Source organism: Tetrao urogallus (genome assembly GCF_951394365.1).
Source record: "Tetrao urogallus genome assembly, chromosome: 1".
NCBI classification, from domain to species: Eukaryota; Metazoa; Chordata; class Aves; order Galliformes; family Phasianidae; genus Tetrao; species Tetrao urogallus.
Window position 1 is genome coordinate 64,786,632 of NC_136813.1, and position 16,209 is coordinate 64,802,840.

General features: G+C 36.9%; 1 protein-coding gene across 1 annotated transcript in view; it reads right to left on the reverse strand.

Moving 5' to 3' along the window:
* Positions 1-1,967: 1,967 nt before the first annotated feature.
* Positions 1,968-16,209, reverse strand: part of OCA2 (OCA2 melanosomal transmembrane protein) — a gene marked incomplete at both ends in the record, with an annotated part of 205,850 nt that continues 191,608 nt past the window's right edge. Inside the window, one exon of the mRNA XM_079544452.1 lies at positions 1,968-2,055. Coding sequence (XP_079400578.1) covers positions 1,968-2,055 — 88 coding nt within the window. The remainder of the gene's footprint in view (positions 2,056-16,209) is intronic.

Consider the following 16,209-nt stretch of genomic DNA (forward strand, 5'->3'; position numbering starts at 1 on the left):
CTCATTTGAATCCTGTTGATGTATCATGTCTAAAGCCAGCAAGATCTCCCTTCCACTGAAGTGTTTCACAGCACTGGCTAAGAAGAGTGAGTGGAAATGAACTACTACACTTATATCTTTCTCCTTCCAGCAAACTGTAAATGCAGATATGCATTTTCAGATCTGGCTTAAGGTTGGCAAGAGGGTTTCAAAGCTCCAGAAGGAGGATTAGGGTTTGGGAGGGGGTTGTTTTGTGGGCTTTCTTTACCCTTTAAAAAAAAAAACAAACAAATCTGTAAGTTGTGCTGTGGAGCCACAGCCTCATTTTTATACTCCTACATGCTGAGAGTTTTACTGGAATAGAAAAAGAAATAGAGCTTTAAATGTGGTGGCTGGGAAAAAAAGCAAAATAAAATAAAAAAGGAAGATAAGAGCAAATGTGTTTCAGGAGAGTCCTGATTTTGCATTCTTCAGGGCCTAGCACAGCAGTTCATGCCCAAATAGTGCCTGCACCAAAATTGCTCCGAAGTGAAAGATGTTAAGAGCTATAAAATTTTTGTAATTATTTTTAACCAGGAACCAATGTTAAGCTGATTAGCATTAACGTTTCTTTAGTTGCAGCGGAAGACTAATTATTATAGAGTAAACCACTCTCACAAAAGAACCCCCCTCCTACCCCCCCGCCAAAAAAAAAACAAAAAAAAAACAACCCACAACATATAAACAGGACAAATTCAATTTCAGATGTTGTCTGAAGGAATGATTTTTAGGGTCTTTTGTTATTTTTCATTTCACTTCGATTTGGATGTTTTTCAGGATTTTTTATTTCTGGTTTAGGGTTGTTCAGTTGTTATGCTTTTTCAATACACAGGTGTGGGAACCAGTCTTTCTTTGAATGGTGTCATGGATCCTTTTGCTTACTGTCTTACTATTGTATTGCAGCTTTACAAAAATTATCTAGGTAAGGTATAAAATCTGGATATGAGTGAAATGAGATGATTACCTCCACATCCTCTGTGGGAGAGAGCACAACTGCCACTAACTAAGGCCAATCCCACAAAAGGTATTGGAAGCTGGACTGAAACCTTGAATCCCTCACAGGACTTAATATTCATAATGAGAAGTTTGACCAGTTCTGGCATCCAATTATACAAAACAATATATATAGTTTAATAAGTTATCATCAGAGAGAAGGAAATCAAAGCCAAGTATGATCTCATTCTTCCATATAGTGTATTAACCTATCAAAAGACTTAGAGTACTCTATCACTGAAGCAACTTAATAATTAAATGGAAGATGTCCAGTGCTTTGTCACCCTTTGTGTCTGTACTTTGCTAAGGAGAGGAGCATTTGATAACTTTAGGAAAAAAATGAAATAAAATAAAGCAGCTAAACACTGATTAGGAGCTTTAATGCAAAAAAACAAAGCTTCCACAGAATGCAATCCCAGATCCAAAAGAATAATTTCTTCCATAGTACATTTTCAGGAGTTGAGTTTATTTTTAAACATAGATAATGATACATCTTCCATATTGTACAGACTGTCTGCTTAATTGTCTATTATTGTAGCTTGAATATTAGTTACTTGAATACAAACAGCTAAATACATTGACAAAGATAAATGAAGCTCTAAAAGAAATTAATGAACATCTCCCATTGTGAATGAGTTTTTCTTCTGTGACTACATTCGGATTGTGTTAATATAAACTTTCAGGCACAATATATTCTCTCACAGTGGTGTTTTTTCATCTGCATGATAATTTTTTTACATAATTATATATGGATTCTTTAATTTGGAATGTCTTTTTCTGCAAATTGTTCACAGAACAGAAGTTTAGAATGACCAAACCTGACACTTACAATCATTTTGGTTGATACCTTATGTGGGTGTTTCACACAACTTTCTGCTTTTATGTGTCTTCTTAGTGTTCTGTTATACAAATCAAATGAAACAGAAAGCTTCCTTGAGTCTTGAATGTATAAATTCTTATGAATTCCAACCTACTACAACATGAGCAACAAGAAGATAGCACATCCCGATGGTACAGGACACGATCATCATGGGGAAACCTAACCTGAAACAACAATAAAAGAAAGATCAATAATAATAATACTATTAATAACAAAGCAGTGACAAAAGCATGGATGTATCGTGAGATTATGACAAGGAGTCTAATACTCAACCTTACTTTTTTCTATTTCTATTATCCTACTTAAGAGATTTGTGGAAATCAACATAATTTCATTGATTTCAATGCATCACTTTCAATTTACTTTGTCTCACAGGTAAAATAACAATTCTTAGAAGTTATGCAACATTGGGATAGATCGTCCAGTATCACCTAAGATCAGATGAGCAACCCTAGGATATCTACTAGGGTAGAAATTCTAATTTCTGACTTAATCTATGGCTCAAACTCCTTAAATTTTTTTCCTTCTGAGCCACCGTCACATAATGATAGTATTTCTTTTCTGTACTTTTCATTCAGATTTGAATCAAGAGCCGAACATTAATGAACGGTTGGAAATATAGCCCAGACAGATGTATAAGCACTAAAACTGTGCTGTTCAGTTAAAAACAGCTCTTTGCTTTACATCACAGATTAAGCTGTTCAGACCACAGCCATTATATTTTGCAGCTTTCTTTAGATTGACAAACACAGGCAGCAGAGATGGACAACTAGAAGGGATGTTATGGAATTCACTGATTCTTACTCTGCTAGTTTTGTAGGTCTTCCACATCTGTGAAAAGAAGGGAGTTCGTTTTCCGAAACTTAAAAAATGTTGTTTTGTGTCACTGAAGGACTATGAAGAACCACTACTGTGATCACACCAATTTGTTTTATGTTACTAAAATTATAAGGAGAACTTTGATGAGAAATGATCATGTGACAGATGAGACTCCTTATGTAATTTCTTTTGTTGAGTCCAGCCAAGATTTTCCATAAACCTCTTAAAAGTGTGGTAGTGCTCTCTGAAGTGCAGCCTTTGATTTATTCTCTTTCTTGAAGTAAGACCTACTTATTACATATGGGTATATTAGCTGTGTTTTTGCTTGCTAGGAGCCTTTGAGAAAGTTCCAGGAGCCCATATATTGATGATAGGAGAACACCATTTTCTGAGCTTGAGTGCATGAATAACACCTTATTTTGGGAAAGTACAGCTAAAAGAGGCCTCTTGGGACATTTAATCTCTCCAACATTTCCTGAATATAGGAGAAAATTACATAAAATGAAAATTAAATACCTCAGTGTCTCATTGTACTCTACCCCCTCCACCTCCTCCTACCTGCAGCTGCAATGTTGCTCTAAGCATTGTGATATTCAAAAGTCACATTTTGTTGCTGTTTTGCTGAAAAACTGACTGAAGAAGGCATAGATGTGACCAACAGAACAAAGGAACTCATCATCATAGGTTTAAGTTACTGATAACAGAATTCATCTCAGGAACTCAGATCACACCCTACCCCCAGCCAGATACACAAAAATCAGTCCTAGCCTAGAAAGCTGACTGAACAATTAGGAAAACAGTACAATTCAAACATTCTAAAGCAAATGGTGGAATTATTTAGTGAAGAACAAGCTTTCCCACAATGCTAGCTGTTCTTGACTTACTATCAGAATGAAACTGAAATCTACTGTTAGAAATAGAGGCAAAAAGAGGAGAAGAAAAAAAAAAAAAAAAAAAAAAAAAAGGAAATACCAGCAAGTTTGAAAATGTTAGAGGGACAAAACTGTCAGGGCTAAGAGATCATCTCATTTCTGATTCCTTGACATCCCTCTGAAAAGGCTGTCATCATCCTGTGTCCATGAACATGCATTTCCTGTCCCAGAAGGACAGTTCCAGTGCCTAGCTCAAGTGGATTTCTCCTCCGTTTCTCTGGGATTTAGGACCTGGTGTGCCAAACTCTCCTGACTTTCTGGTAACAGGCATTATTTTTTGTATTCTAGCTTCAAAAGCATTAATGTTAAGCTGGTATATGGAATTGGGAAAGCAGAAAGGGAGAAGAGAAGAGAGAGAAGGGCTGGGTGTGTTCAAGTGGTGAAAGCTGAGAAGAATTGTTAAAAAGGCTCACAGGAATTTCACAGCATTCAAATATTCCCTCAGAAGTCTGAAATATATTTGGAAGTGCTCATTTCTTTTTTGTTTTGTTTTGTTTTTTTCCAGATCAGCATGTGTAATTATGTTGCAAGTGTTAAAGTTTGACTATTTAGATCCTTGCTTTTGAGCAACTACTTGGAAAAAAAAAAAAAAGAGTCATTATTCAGATCTTTAACATTATTGTTTTTATTCAGTATTCACTAAAGCTGGTAACACTGCAAAACAGAAGAACAAAACCTATTTACATTGGAATTATTTTAGAAAAAACAAAACAAAAATAAATGAATTTGATGGCTAGCCAATTGTTCTGAATCTTTCCTTCTTCATCTGAGCATGTTTGATTTCCAGTCCTCCCCAATCTCATTTACATAAAAATGTCCAGATAGGGCAAAAACAAAAGAAAAGGCAGCAATGGCTGTAGAAATAAAATAGCATGGCTATGAAATCTTCCTACATCCTTCAGTATATTTCATGAGTGCTCCCTGCAGCTGAATCCATATGACAGACTGGTGGAGACTGCTACAACTCTCACAAGAAAACAGTTGCTATTTGACAGAAAACAGAATTTTATTGACCTCACAGTTAGCAAGCAAAGAACTGGTACTGAGAGAAGTGAGAATAGCACAGATCTTAATCTGTACTAATACAACCTAACAAACCTCCCTGGGGAACACACAGCAGCACAGCAGTGAATGGCAACATAATGCCTTTATGAAGATTTGTGATGGGATGGAAAAATCCAAACAGGTTTAACAGTTTCTCAACCGCTAAAAAGAGAAGAGACTCAGCATGAAGGGTGTCCATGCAAGAAAATGGGTAGATTACGCAGGATCTCATACAGACATGCAGGAGCTGTAATCATACCCCTACTCTCACAGTGGGAGCCAAACTTGCAGCAAGAGCCACACACAGCCTGGATGGTTGTGGTTGCCATCATTTAGCATGGATGGTTGCATAGAGCCCAGCTATGAAACCGTTACTCTTGTGACATGGACAATTTCCTCTCAACTTGAGGCCTGAATCTCAGGACCACTAGCCTGAGCACAAATGTAATTGCATCAAATTCCATGTGGAATTTGTGCCAGGGAGAAAGGAGATGAAGATCACTCCATGAATATTAGTTACTGCAGAGACAGTCAATTACCCATGTCAGATCAGTGCCCAGCTGTGCTATTGCTCTACCTCAGGGGAAGACACAGCTCCTGTCTCAGGCTACATACAACATAATGTTTAGGTACCTACGTTTTCTTTAGTTACATCAAATGTAAGAGCACATTTTAATCAATGTAAAATTTACTTTCCACCAATGCTCATTTTCAGCATTCACCTTGAAGTGATAAAGTAGCACGTCAGTTGTTGTTCCTGCCCAGGAGAAATGATCAGTAATGCTTGGTAGTTCTAAAATCTTCTTCTCAACTAATAGGTTATGTTAGTAAGAAACACTAGTCAGCATCTTCATCATGAAAATACATTTTTACAAGATCTTGTAAAGGCAGCACATCTGGTTACACCATCTAAGGGAAGAGGGCAGACACATCCCACACTGGGCAGCTTTTTCACCCCTTGTGGCCATTGCAGACAGGGAGATACACAGGTCCTGAATAGCACGAAAGATTCACCCTAACTCTCTGTAGCCAATTCAGGGAAAATGCACTTTTCACTGCTTCAGAGAGAAAGGGATTTGTAACAGGACCTAGCATTTCCCCCACTTTCTCCTCCTCTTACCAGAATTTTACATGCAAACCTGCAATCTAAACAAAAATCACACTGCTTAAATATACACAAGCGGATGTTAGTTCAGTGTGAGATACTAGGAACATTTCAAGCAGCAGCCCCAGGGAGTTGTCTTGGACAAAGTTTTGCTTATTAATAACTTCAGTGATCCAGTAGTGAAAAGCTTGCAAATCACCCCAGTGCAGGAGAAATGTCAGACTCTGTGGAGAACATAATTCAGCATGTTCTTGACAAATTAAAATGAGAATTTGGAATGTACAAGGTGAAACTCTGTAAAGAAAAGTGTGAAGTATGCATTAGGAGAAATCAAACACAGGCACAGAAACCAGCAAGGAAAACAAAGCTTTTTCATGGTAGTGTTTTTGATCCAGCCTCACTGCAAGATTTCTGACCCTGTATTTAGAATAAAAGGAAACTGGTAGGTGATTATTTTGGGGATAAATCCCATTTATAATTAGTACCCACAGAGGTGAGCATTACAGTTTTCTTAGGTTAGAAGTATATCCAATATAATTTCTAAATAACAACAGAGAAGCCTTTGGGGTCAAAGTTGCATTTTCCTGAACAAACTGATCTCTTGCCATACCATGCAACTCTAGTTTGTTGAGCTTTAAGAACCAGCAGGACCTACAAGGTACAAGACCAAAGTTGATCATCTTGTACTGCCTAATTTGAGGCATGACATATGAAACACTCTTACCCATAAAAATGCCACCTACAGGCACCACCACCCTGACAGTTGTAACTACAGACAGCTAGCAACTTACACAGTCTGTATATCCTCTGGGTACCAGTGCAAAACCATGCCTGCAAGGAAGTGGGGAACATTCAGTCATTACTGATTGGGAAAGCAAAAGCAAAAATCTCCTAGGATCAAACATTTGGCAGTGAAAGAATTCTGGAGGCAGCCAGCGGTAAGAGTTAAAGCTAACTTCTATTCCGGCTTGCACACACAGTTTAACACACAACTTAAATTATACTGATGAGGTTTACATCAGGCTTAAAATTTTGTTCTTCTCACTTCATATCAGTTCCATTCTCTACGCTCTATAGAAGATACAACATTCTCATCCATCTACTTGCTCCCTTTATTCAACACAGTGCAGCACACCTGAAGCTTGCCATGTCATCTGAAAATATTTCACAAAGAACAAATGATGGATACTTCTCATAATTCCTGGAAATTATCTAATCACATGCAATGCCTTGCCCTAGAAATTTGCTATCATAAGTTCATTTTTGAAAGCACATATACACCTATGGAAGCGGCCTCAAGAATGAGACTCGGATGTGGGTATGATGAGAAGATATGTAAAGTTATTTACAAATGACAGGGAAGTTACACCTTTTAATGAAGTTTCATAATTTTATTTGCAAAGTAACTTGCATTTCTTTCCAACAGTAGGGTAAAACTACAAAATTCATGTATCTTAATGAAAATGATATCTCATAACCCTCAGGAGTCAAACAAAAAATCAGCTAGTTAACAAAGCTTATGCAGGTCTTCATAAGTTATAGTCTAATGCAGTAAGCAGTAAGCAAATTCTTTTTCTGCATTTCAGCTAAGATCACACAGCATAGGGAAATACTTTTGGGGAAAAAAAAAAAAGAGACAAAATTACCTTTATAAATTTAAGACATGATTGTGAATATGGTTGCTTCCTAATTTATTCAGTATTTTAGATTTATATAACATTATCTATAAGTTATTTCAACTAACAATCCTAGATGTAAAGCTAATTTTATTGTGATATTTTTGCTGTCACATTCTGGAGAGACATTCTCTAAGATTATGTTGATTTTTCATACTAATTTTTAAAAAATGCTCAGAATTTCTTGAAAAACAATCAATTTTTACTAACTCTGCTTATTAATTCTTTAGCTTTTTTCTTTGGCTTTTGGAAGGAGTAGAAATTTAAAGGAAAATTTTTTAATTTCTTGACTTAGTCTCAAATCCACTAGGAATTCTGCTCTTTGTTAATTTCTCTGTTTTTATCATATCTATGGTCACTTTACTGTCATCCTATTTATTCTTTCCTTTCCTTGCAGTGCAGACTGCCTTATGCCCTTCCCGTCATTTTGGTTGCCAACCGTTCCATTATTCCAAGTCTTTGACGTACTGAACCACTTCAAGGGAAAAGGGAAGTATAGCCTTTACTGTTATTTTCTATGCTTAAAACAAAACAAAACAAAAAACTAAGAATATTTATTTCATGCCCCTGACCGCTTCAATTCTGACATGTTTGTAGTAGGCAACTGCGAGACCCTCCCATGGGATATGATGCGACAGGACCTCCCCAGCTCTATGATTGATGTGTGGCACATGTTTTAGGGACATAGACGAGGCACATAAGGTATATAAGCTAGAGTTCACGTGTAATAAGCACCATTTTGCTGTTCATCATATTGGTGTATACGTGAAGTTATTTGGTCCTGACCTGGTTAGGGTTAGTAGCGTAGGAGGCAATGCAACACACGTTTTTGCTCAAAAAACAGGTGGCTAAAACTGCCAGTGAGCATTAATGCAACACTAAATTGCTGTGAAATTCACATAGTCTAGAATTACATAAAAATTACCGTGTTCTCACCTACTAGTTACCACACACAGTTGTTACTGTGTAATTGAAATCACAGAACAAAACCTATAATCCTGTTCTGATTGTTAAAATTATTATAATTTCTTGAGATATTTTATCTGCTTTGAGTCTATGCCAAGATTATCCATAGAGTCACTGAAAGAAGTTCAACTGAAATAAGGAAAATCAAATCCCGAATAAGAAAACCTAAAGGTATTAAGTTTTGCCTCTTACAGTCTAGAAGATCTAGAAGCAACGTTTGCTGTAACCCTGACTACTAGGTGCAGAACAAATATTAGTCCTTTCTTCCTTGACCTTCCAAACTTCTGACTGCCTAAATTAAAAACTGCATTCATTGCAAAAATGAAATTAATTGGTCTGCCAGCTCCACCTGGAAGATTCAAATCACTATTAATAGAATATTTACTGCAGAATCTGTTTAGGTCTCTGTGTTACAAATGGGATAAAATGCAGGGCTGTTAGAACAAGGGACTATGGTAACTATCCAAAAGTTATTCATACATCAAAAGCTAGCAACCCTATGAGATATAACAAAAAAAAATGGAAAACATGTTAATTCAAGCTAAAAATAATAATAATAATTAAAAAATAATTAAATGTTACAAGAGAGAGAGAGAGAGAGAGAGAGAGAGAGAGACATTAGCTGTTAGAAGACAACAGCATCTAGATCTTCTATTAGAACCTAACATAAAACTCCAATAGGAATCGGTGAAGCTACAAACACCTAGGAAAGAGTATAAGCTCCAATACAGAAACAAACCTGAAAACACAGAACAGTGACATTTTACAAGGGAAAAGCAACATAGCCCTCACAAAACTCCTCAAGTTAATTTTCTAACCTTTCTACTATTCCTTTAGATTAACATACAATTTAGCAGTGGTGTGAAGTGCTCAAAACCTCATGTCTAGGAGACAACAGGAATGAAACCGGAACTTTTAGCATTTATCTTTAGGGACTCAGTGGCCAGCAGAAATACCCCACATTTAAAAGAGGAAAAAAAAAGACTTTGGACAAGCTCATTAGTACCACAATATGTAAAGGAAGCTAGACTCAGACATATGTGCACATTGAGATGAGTTTTACTAATCCACAGAGCACATATAATCTGGTTACTTTGCTCTATAAATCAGGCCTTAGAATAATTATATTACAGAAAGAAGCATATGCAAGCCAATGTTTGAAAAAATCTCTTAACTTTAAATCACTTGTTTAAGAATAGGAATAACCTCGTTACTAACTTAGAAAACGTAAATAAGTGCTGTTCTGGATTAGGAGTCAAATAGCTAAATCAAGTGATCCCCGCTCCGCAGATACAGACTCTCCTCTGGAAGAAATCCAAAAGCCAACATAACAGTAGGATGATATAGATTCTCAGGTTTGTTCAACTTGGTAGAACCCATGCAAGTTTGGGCTTTTTTTCTACTGACGTGCCCTATGACATGAAATACTCATCAGGGTCCCCAGCAGAAAAGCTGCAGCTCCAAGTAAAACTTTAGTAATTCTTAACATGATACAATTATCCAAAGCAACTAGCAAGATTTTCCCAAGTTTACTACCACTTGCTTTCTATTTGACTATCAATATCCAGGCCAAACCAACCATGTTTAAACATCTCAGGCATATTCTTTCCTCAAGAAGACTTACATTAGCCTCCTGACAAGATAAGGGCCAGAATCATAGAGAACAGAAGATACTCCTGCACTGAGGAGGGCCAATTGACATTTTCCTTCAGTAAGGAAGGAAACTATACCAGTAATTACTTAAAAGAATGTATAAGGTGATCGTGACAGCCTAACATATCCAATTTATGCAGCAGAAATTATCACATACTAGTCTAATTTTACAAGTGGGCTGGTATTTCCTTAGTGTCCAGAAGAAAGCACATTACTACAAGATGTTGGCATGCAGAGGGGCTGATCAAATCCACACTTTTGTAAACAGAAAGAAGCCTTTACAAAATCAAGATATGACCACCAGACTTCATTCATGCAAGGAAATTTTAGATTCTGACCTCCAGTACCATTAAATCTTTAAACAACTAATTAGAGTAGTTGACTTTCAGTCAGTTGCTAGATCTCTTGAACTATTAAAAAAAAAAATGAACTATTGTTTTGCTTTGCACTTTAAAAAAATGGAAAAGAACTTTCGTGTGCTAGTAACTTCAACAATATCTGTATACAACTTTGACCATCAGGGGTCTGTGCTGGGTCCGGTCTTGTTCAACATCTTCATCAATGACCTTGATGAGGGGATAATGGCCACCCTCAGCAAGTTTGCCGATGATACGAAGTTGGGAGGATTGGCTGACACGCCTGAAGGCTGTGTTGCCATTCAGCAAGACCTGGATAGGCTGGAGAGCTGGGCAGAAAAAAACCAGATGAGGTTTAACAAAAGCAAGTGTAGAGTCTTGCATCTGGGGAGGAATAATTCCATGCACCAGTACAGGTTGGGGGATGAGCTGCTGGAGGGGAGCTCTGCGGAAAGGGACCTGGGTGTCCTGGTGGATGACAGGTTGGCCATGAGCCAGCAGTGTGCCCTTGTGGCCAAAAAGGCCAATGGCTTACTGGGGTGCATTAAAAAGAGCGTGGCCAGCAGGTCAAAGGAGGTGATCCTCCCCCTCTACTCTGCCCTGGTAAGACCTCATCTGGAGTACTGCGTCCAGTTCTGGGCTCCCCAGTACAAAAAAGACAGGGATCTCTTGGAAAGAGTCCAGCGGAGGGCCACGAAGATGGTGAAGGGCCTGGAGCATCTCCCCTATGAGGAAAGGCTGAGCGAACTGGGTCTGTTCAGCCTTGAGAAAAGGAGACTGAGAGGGGACCTGATCTTGGTCTATAAATATCTAAGGTGTGGGGGGCAGAATGGCGAGGCCGGACTCTTTTCAGTGGTGAGTGGAGACAGGACAAGGGGAAATGGCCAGAAACTGGAGCATAGGAAGTTCCGCACAAACATGCGCAAGAACTTCTTTACAGTGAGGTGACGGAGCACTGGAACAGGCTGCCCAGGGAGGTGGTGGAGTCTCCTTCTCTGGAGATGTTCAAGACCTGCCTGGATGCCTACCTGTGCTACCTGGTGTAGGGAACCTGCTTTGGCAGGGGGGTTGGACTCGATGATCTCAGGAGGTCCCTTCCAACCCCTACAGTTCTGTGATTCTGTGATTCAGTACTATATCACAATGTCTAGAAATAATATCCTGAGAAAATAAATGTTGCCAATACAACATGACTTAGGTTACAGTAGTTGCTTTTCTATTTCCAGTTAATTAACTGAATAGAGTGGAATTATTTGGACATATCTTTCCTCTTTTTAATTCACATTTTTACATTCAAGGAAAAATTAGTTTAATTCACTGCTGTTTTACCTTGTTTTACCACAGAAAACAGAAGAAAGATACAGCAGAGTGAAAGTAAAAACATGTACAATTACTGTGTTTGTCATCGTATTCTTTATCATACAAAAGGCCTGCATCATACAAAGGCCCCTCAAGCACTTTTGCTAGAGATCTTTGTATGTAAACAACTTTCCTTTAATACAGCTAAAATCTACATAACTCTATAAAACCTACATTGATTTATGCCTACCACTATATCAATAATTCTATCTGTATATTCCATAAAAAGAGTGTATTTTCTCTTTTTCATCAATAGATGTTTCTCAAAAAATACCACAGTACACAAGGTTAAATCTCCAGTGCAAGCTATCAAAGCTATGGAAGTTTACATTCAAAGTAATAACTCCATTCTTTGCCAGGTAGTGTTGTTATGACCATACATGCTGAGTGATATCATATGCTGCATCTTGGCAAAAACAGTACAACATTGACTGGGTTTTTTTCATCTTTCATCTGAGGATTTTTTTTTCTCATTTTTTCTCATTTTTCTCAATGTTGCATACTTGCTCTTATTTCTAAGCTTCGTGCTCCAAAGAGACCAAACCATTTATTTTTACTGGCTGCAAGGGTGCAGCTAGACAAATGTTTACCTGTACAACAAACTGAGATGAAATAAATTTTGCAAATTTAAATTTGCACATATTCTTGAAAATTCTCAGTTAAATTTTAATAGTTTCAGTTCACATGAGTTCATGGTCCACTAATGTTGATATTAAAGAGAAAAACTGTCAAGAACATTTGAGTACCTAAATATCCACTAAAGGTCCATACATTGGTGCTTTAACTTGAAAGGTACTACAGGCAGACAAGTCTTTCTATTCATTAAGTGTAAGGGGAACACATTCTATATAGACAGACTAGTTCCCTTCTTGCTTGCTAAGAACTGCAACACAAGATTAACTCTGGTGTAAAGATTCATGATGCGCTATCAGTAATTTCTTGAATTTATCACAGCTTCACATCACCCTCAGATGGACCATTTATCTTTTAGAAATGCATTTTTTCTCTACATCCACCAGATTGACCCCAAAACAAGTTTGATCCTTAATTCATTGCTTTTGACTTTGGTATGAAAGCTTCACATCATTCTAAAGCCTAAGGAACAGAATTATATGAAATTGACTCAGCTCATTACAAAACCCGTACTTATTCCTCTACTATGAATCTATCCAGTGAAGCAAAGCTGTGAGTTTTAAGGTAAGAAGATTAATATCACCACAGACAACTAGAAGAGAAAAAATCAATGAACTACATCTTCTGCAACAGTATTTTAAGAGACTTGGGTACAGATTATAGTATAAATAGAAAACCTTGATATTGCTGGTAGTGAATTGTTTTCATGAAATGTTTGAAAGGTTCTGATATGCACATTCAACTAATGGACTAATACAAAACAAGTGAGATTCACACTGCAAAAATGAATGTGTTAGGACTGCTAAAATAGGTTTTGCAATATTTAGTTGTTGCTTCTGTTTTTTGAAACATTCAATGTAACAGAAAATCTTTGACAATGATATGCTTCTGAGAAAGTAAATAAGAGGCTTACCTAAATTTATGACAGAACAACTTTCTATGTTCCAGACTTCTCTGATACACAAAGCAGTGTTTTGTCTATTATTGAAATAGTATACCTACCACAAGATGTGTGTATTACTTTATTTTTATTTTCCCAAAATGTAGGTCTTAGTCACTATCAGTTTAAAATTAATATTGTTAAATAACCATTGCCATTTTAGCCTTTCTAACTGCTACATATAAACTTAAAATTTCGCTGTTCCTATTTAAGTAACCTCTTCCACTGCAGCTGAACAACCGCAAGTGTTGACCAGGAAATTGTTATTCAAGTGATATACAAATGTAATGTTGCTTAGATTAATGTATGCCTTGCTCAATGCCCCTGAGTGCAGGCATCATAATAATTTTAGGTTACCAAAAACGACTACTAAGTTAAAGTAATAAAAAAAACCAAAAAATATAGTTAATACAACCACATTTTTTATGTAAGAAATAATGGCTTTCACAAGAAAATAAAGCTATATTTACTACCCTGAGAATAGTACATATACTACACAACTACTTTGAGTTGTTCTTATTTCAAATGCCTTACAATGAAGATAATACAAATATTACATCTTTCTTTCGTCTGACCATCTTACTATACACAAGGGGAGATTGACCTCTTATTTAGTAACAGAGGGAAGACCATCGTTTTATTTCTATTAAAATATGAAATTATCAGAAAAATCTGAAATGTCATGTAAAAGTATGATTCTGATGTAATTCTGAATTTCTGTATGATGCTTTGGCAAGCAAACATGAAACAAGGGTAAAGTGAGTTTAAGTTGAGGTGAATTAATATAATCTCTCTCAAGAAGGCCTATTAGCCAAAGTTCATAGGCAAATATAAGTAATCTTCAAACTGCCAGTGTTCTCAGGATTTCCAAGTCTTTGTGTCCCTTTCCGCCATTTAAGTGACCCTTGTGTTTGCAACTCATATAAATTGTTTTATAAAACAATGTATAAAGATGCAAGATTTCTCTGAGCAAATATTTTCAATACAGCACTTCCTTATTCATTCTGTTGATTACCAAGGTACTCTATGTAGAAAATCACTTTATAATTTTTATATTCTCTGAATAAGTCCCTTGTTCAGAAATGATACTGTCTAATCAAATTTAGCATGTTGTAATTAATTGCACACTAGGCACTTGATGTAATGACTATGTGAAGCTGCAAAAAGTAGTGACTCTTTGGATAACAAAAAACTATTAATACCAGCACGACATGTAAGAGTTCAGATACGCTTTGCTCAATAACAAAAACTGTATACAATTTTTATGAAATAAAACCAAGAAACAGTCTCAAGACAGTTTGGCTTTGCATCTCTCTAAATCAAATGACAAAATGTATGAAAGTGAACAGTTATTTCACTAATACTCTTCTTATAATCACTCTCATATGAGGCTGCACTTGCTCCATTCTCCAACTCCCCTCTTCCACGAATTCACTTATCTTCAACTTAAGACAGTTCGGCAGAACATGACTTCTTTTCACCCTGCTGTTTGTGAGCTCAAACCCCATTCCTGGGCATACAGCTCATACTCTCTGCTCACTCCTGGGGAGGATGTTGGCCTCACACCAACCCATAAAACCCTTAGTTCGACAGTAGTCAGAAAAGCCAGGAGTGGCGCTAATCATCCAGAAACACCCAAGAGGATTTGGAGATTTGCTTCTCCAGATAGGGAAAGTCAGAATCAGGTAAGAAAGGAGATTATAAGTCCAGTCTCAAAACATGCACAGTGCTCTCATTTCAGGGAGTAGTAGGGTGACTGATCAGCTACTTGTTTCTTTAAAATCCAAAGATGGAAGCAATCAATTTATGTTTAATTCAAATGAACTATAAGCAGATGAACAAAACACTCTAGCCAAACCATCTTACTTCTATTACTACAACATCTGTTCCTTCATACAGAAGTTTTTGGCTGCAGTCCCTCCTCGCTAATCATTCCTCTCTGCATCTTGCTGAATTTGAGTGCTGCCTCTGTTTTTCATTACCCAATATGTTTGTTTTGTCTATTGATCTTATCTTTAACACTACACACCCCTTCATGTCCTTAACCACAGTTATCCTTAAAAAGCTAATATATGGTAAAAAGTTATGCATTGGGGATACATTTATACAAGCCTAAATCTGAGCTACCAGTCTTTCTAGAACACAGTTTGCCTTCCGTTATGTTTTTATATTAGGATGAAATGAATTAGTGTCCAAAACTTATTTCTCTCTACTGAATCTTATGAGAGCCAGGAACAATTAGTTTAAATAAAGATCTCAATGCTGTAGAATGGAAATGTGAGGTGAGATCAGTCTCACCCTTACTGTCAAGCAGGTCTGTGAACATTGGGAAGTAATGAAGCCTAACTTCCTACCAATTTATGCCTAACAAATTTGTGTTAACTTTGATTGACTTTCCTTATAAGAGCTGGAAAGCTTCAACCAAAGCTTTCTTCCATAAGTTAATATGATGTTCTCCTACAGGGTTTTATTCATTGTGTAAACTGTGGGCTCTGACTAAACTTTTCCTCAGTGGAATACTAATAAAGTTTATTTTCCTCTTCCCAGCCACCAACTTTGATGGCATTTCAGGAATGTTAATTACATTTTAGAAATTAAGCTCCCTTTCCCCACAGTCCTCTCCCCTGTCAAACCTGTTTGAAGTTGATAAGCACATTCAGAAGTTACTATGTGGGAGACACACAGACACATTCACAGCAGTACGATTACACAGGAAAGAATATGAAAAGTTAGGGTGTGATGAAAAGAATGGAACAAAAGGCTTTTCAAATGCTTTTTTTTTTTCTTTTTTACGAGACCTACTTGTAACAAGTAGCTAACTGATCACGAGATGTG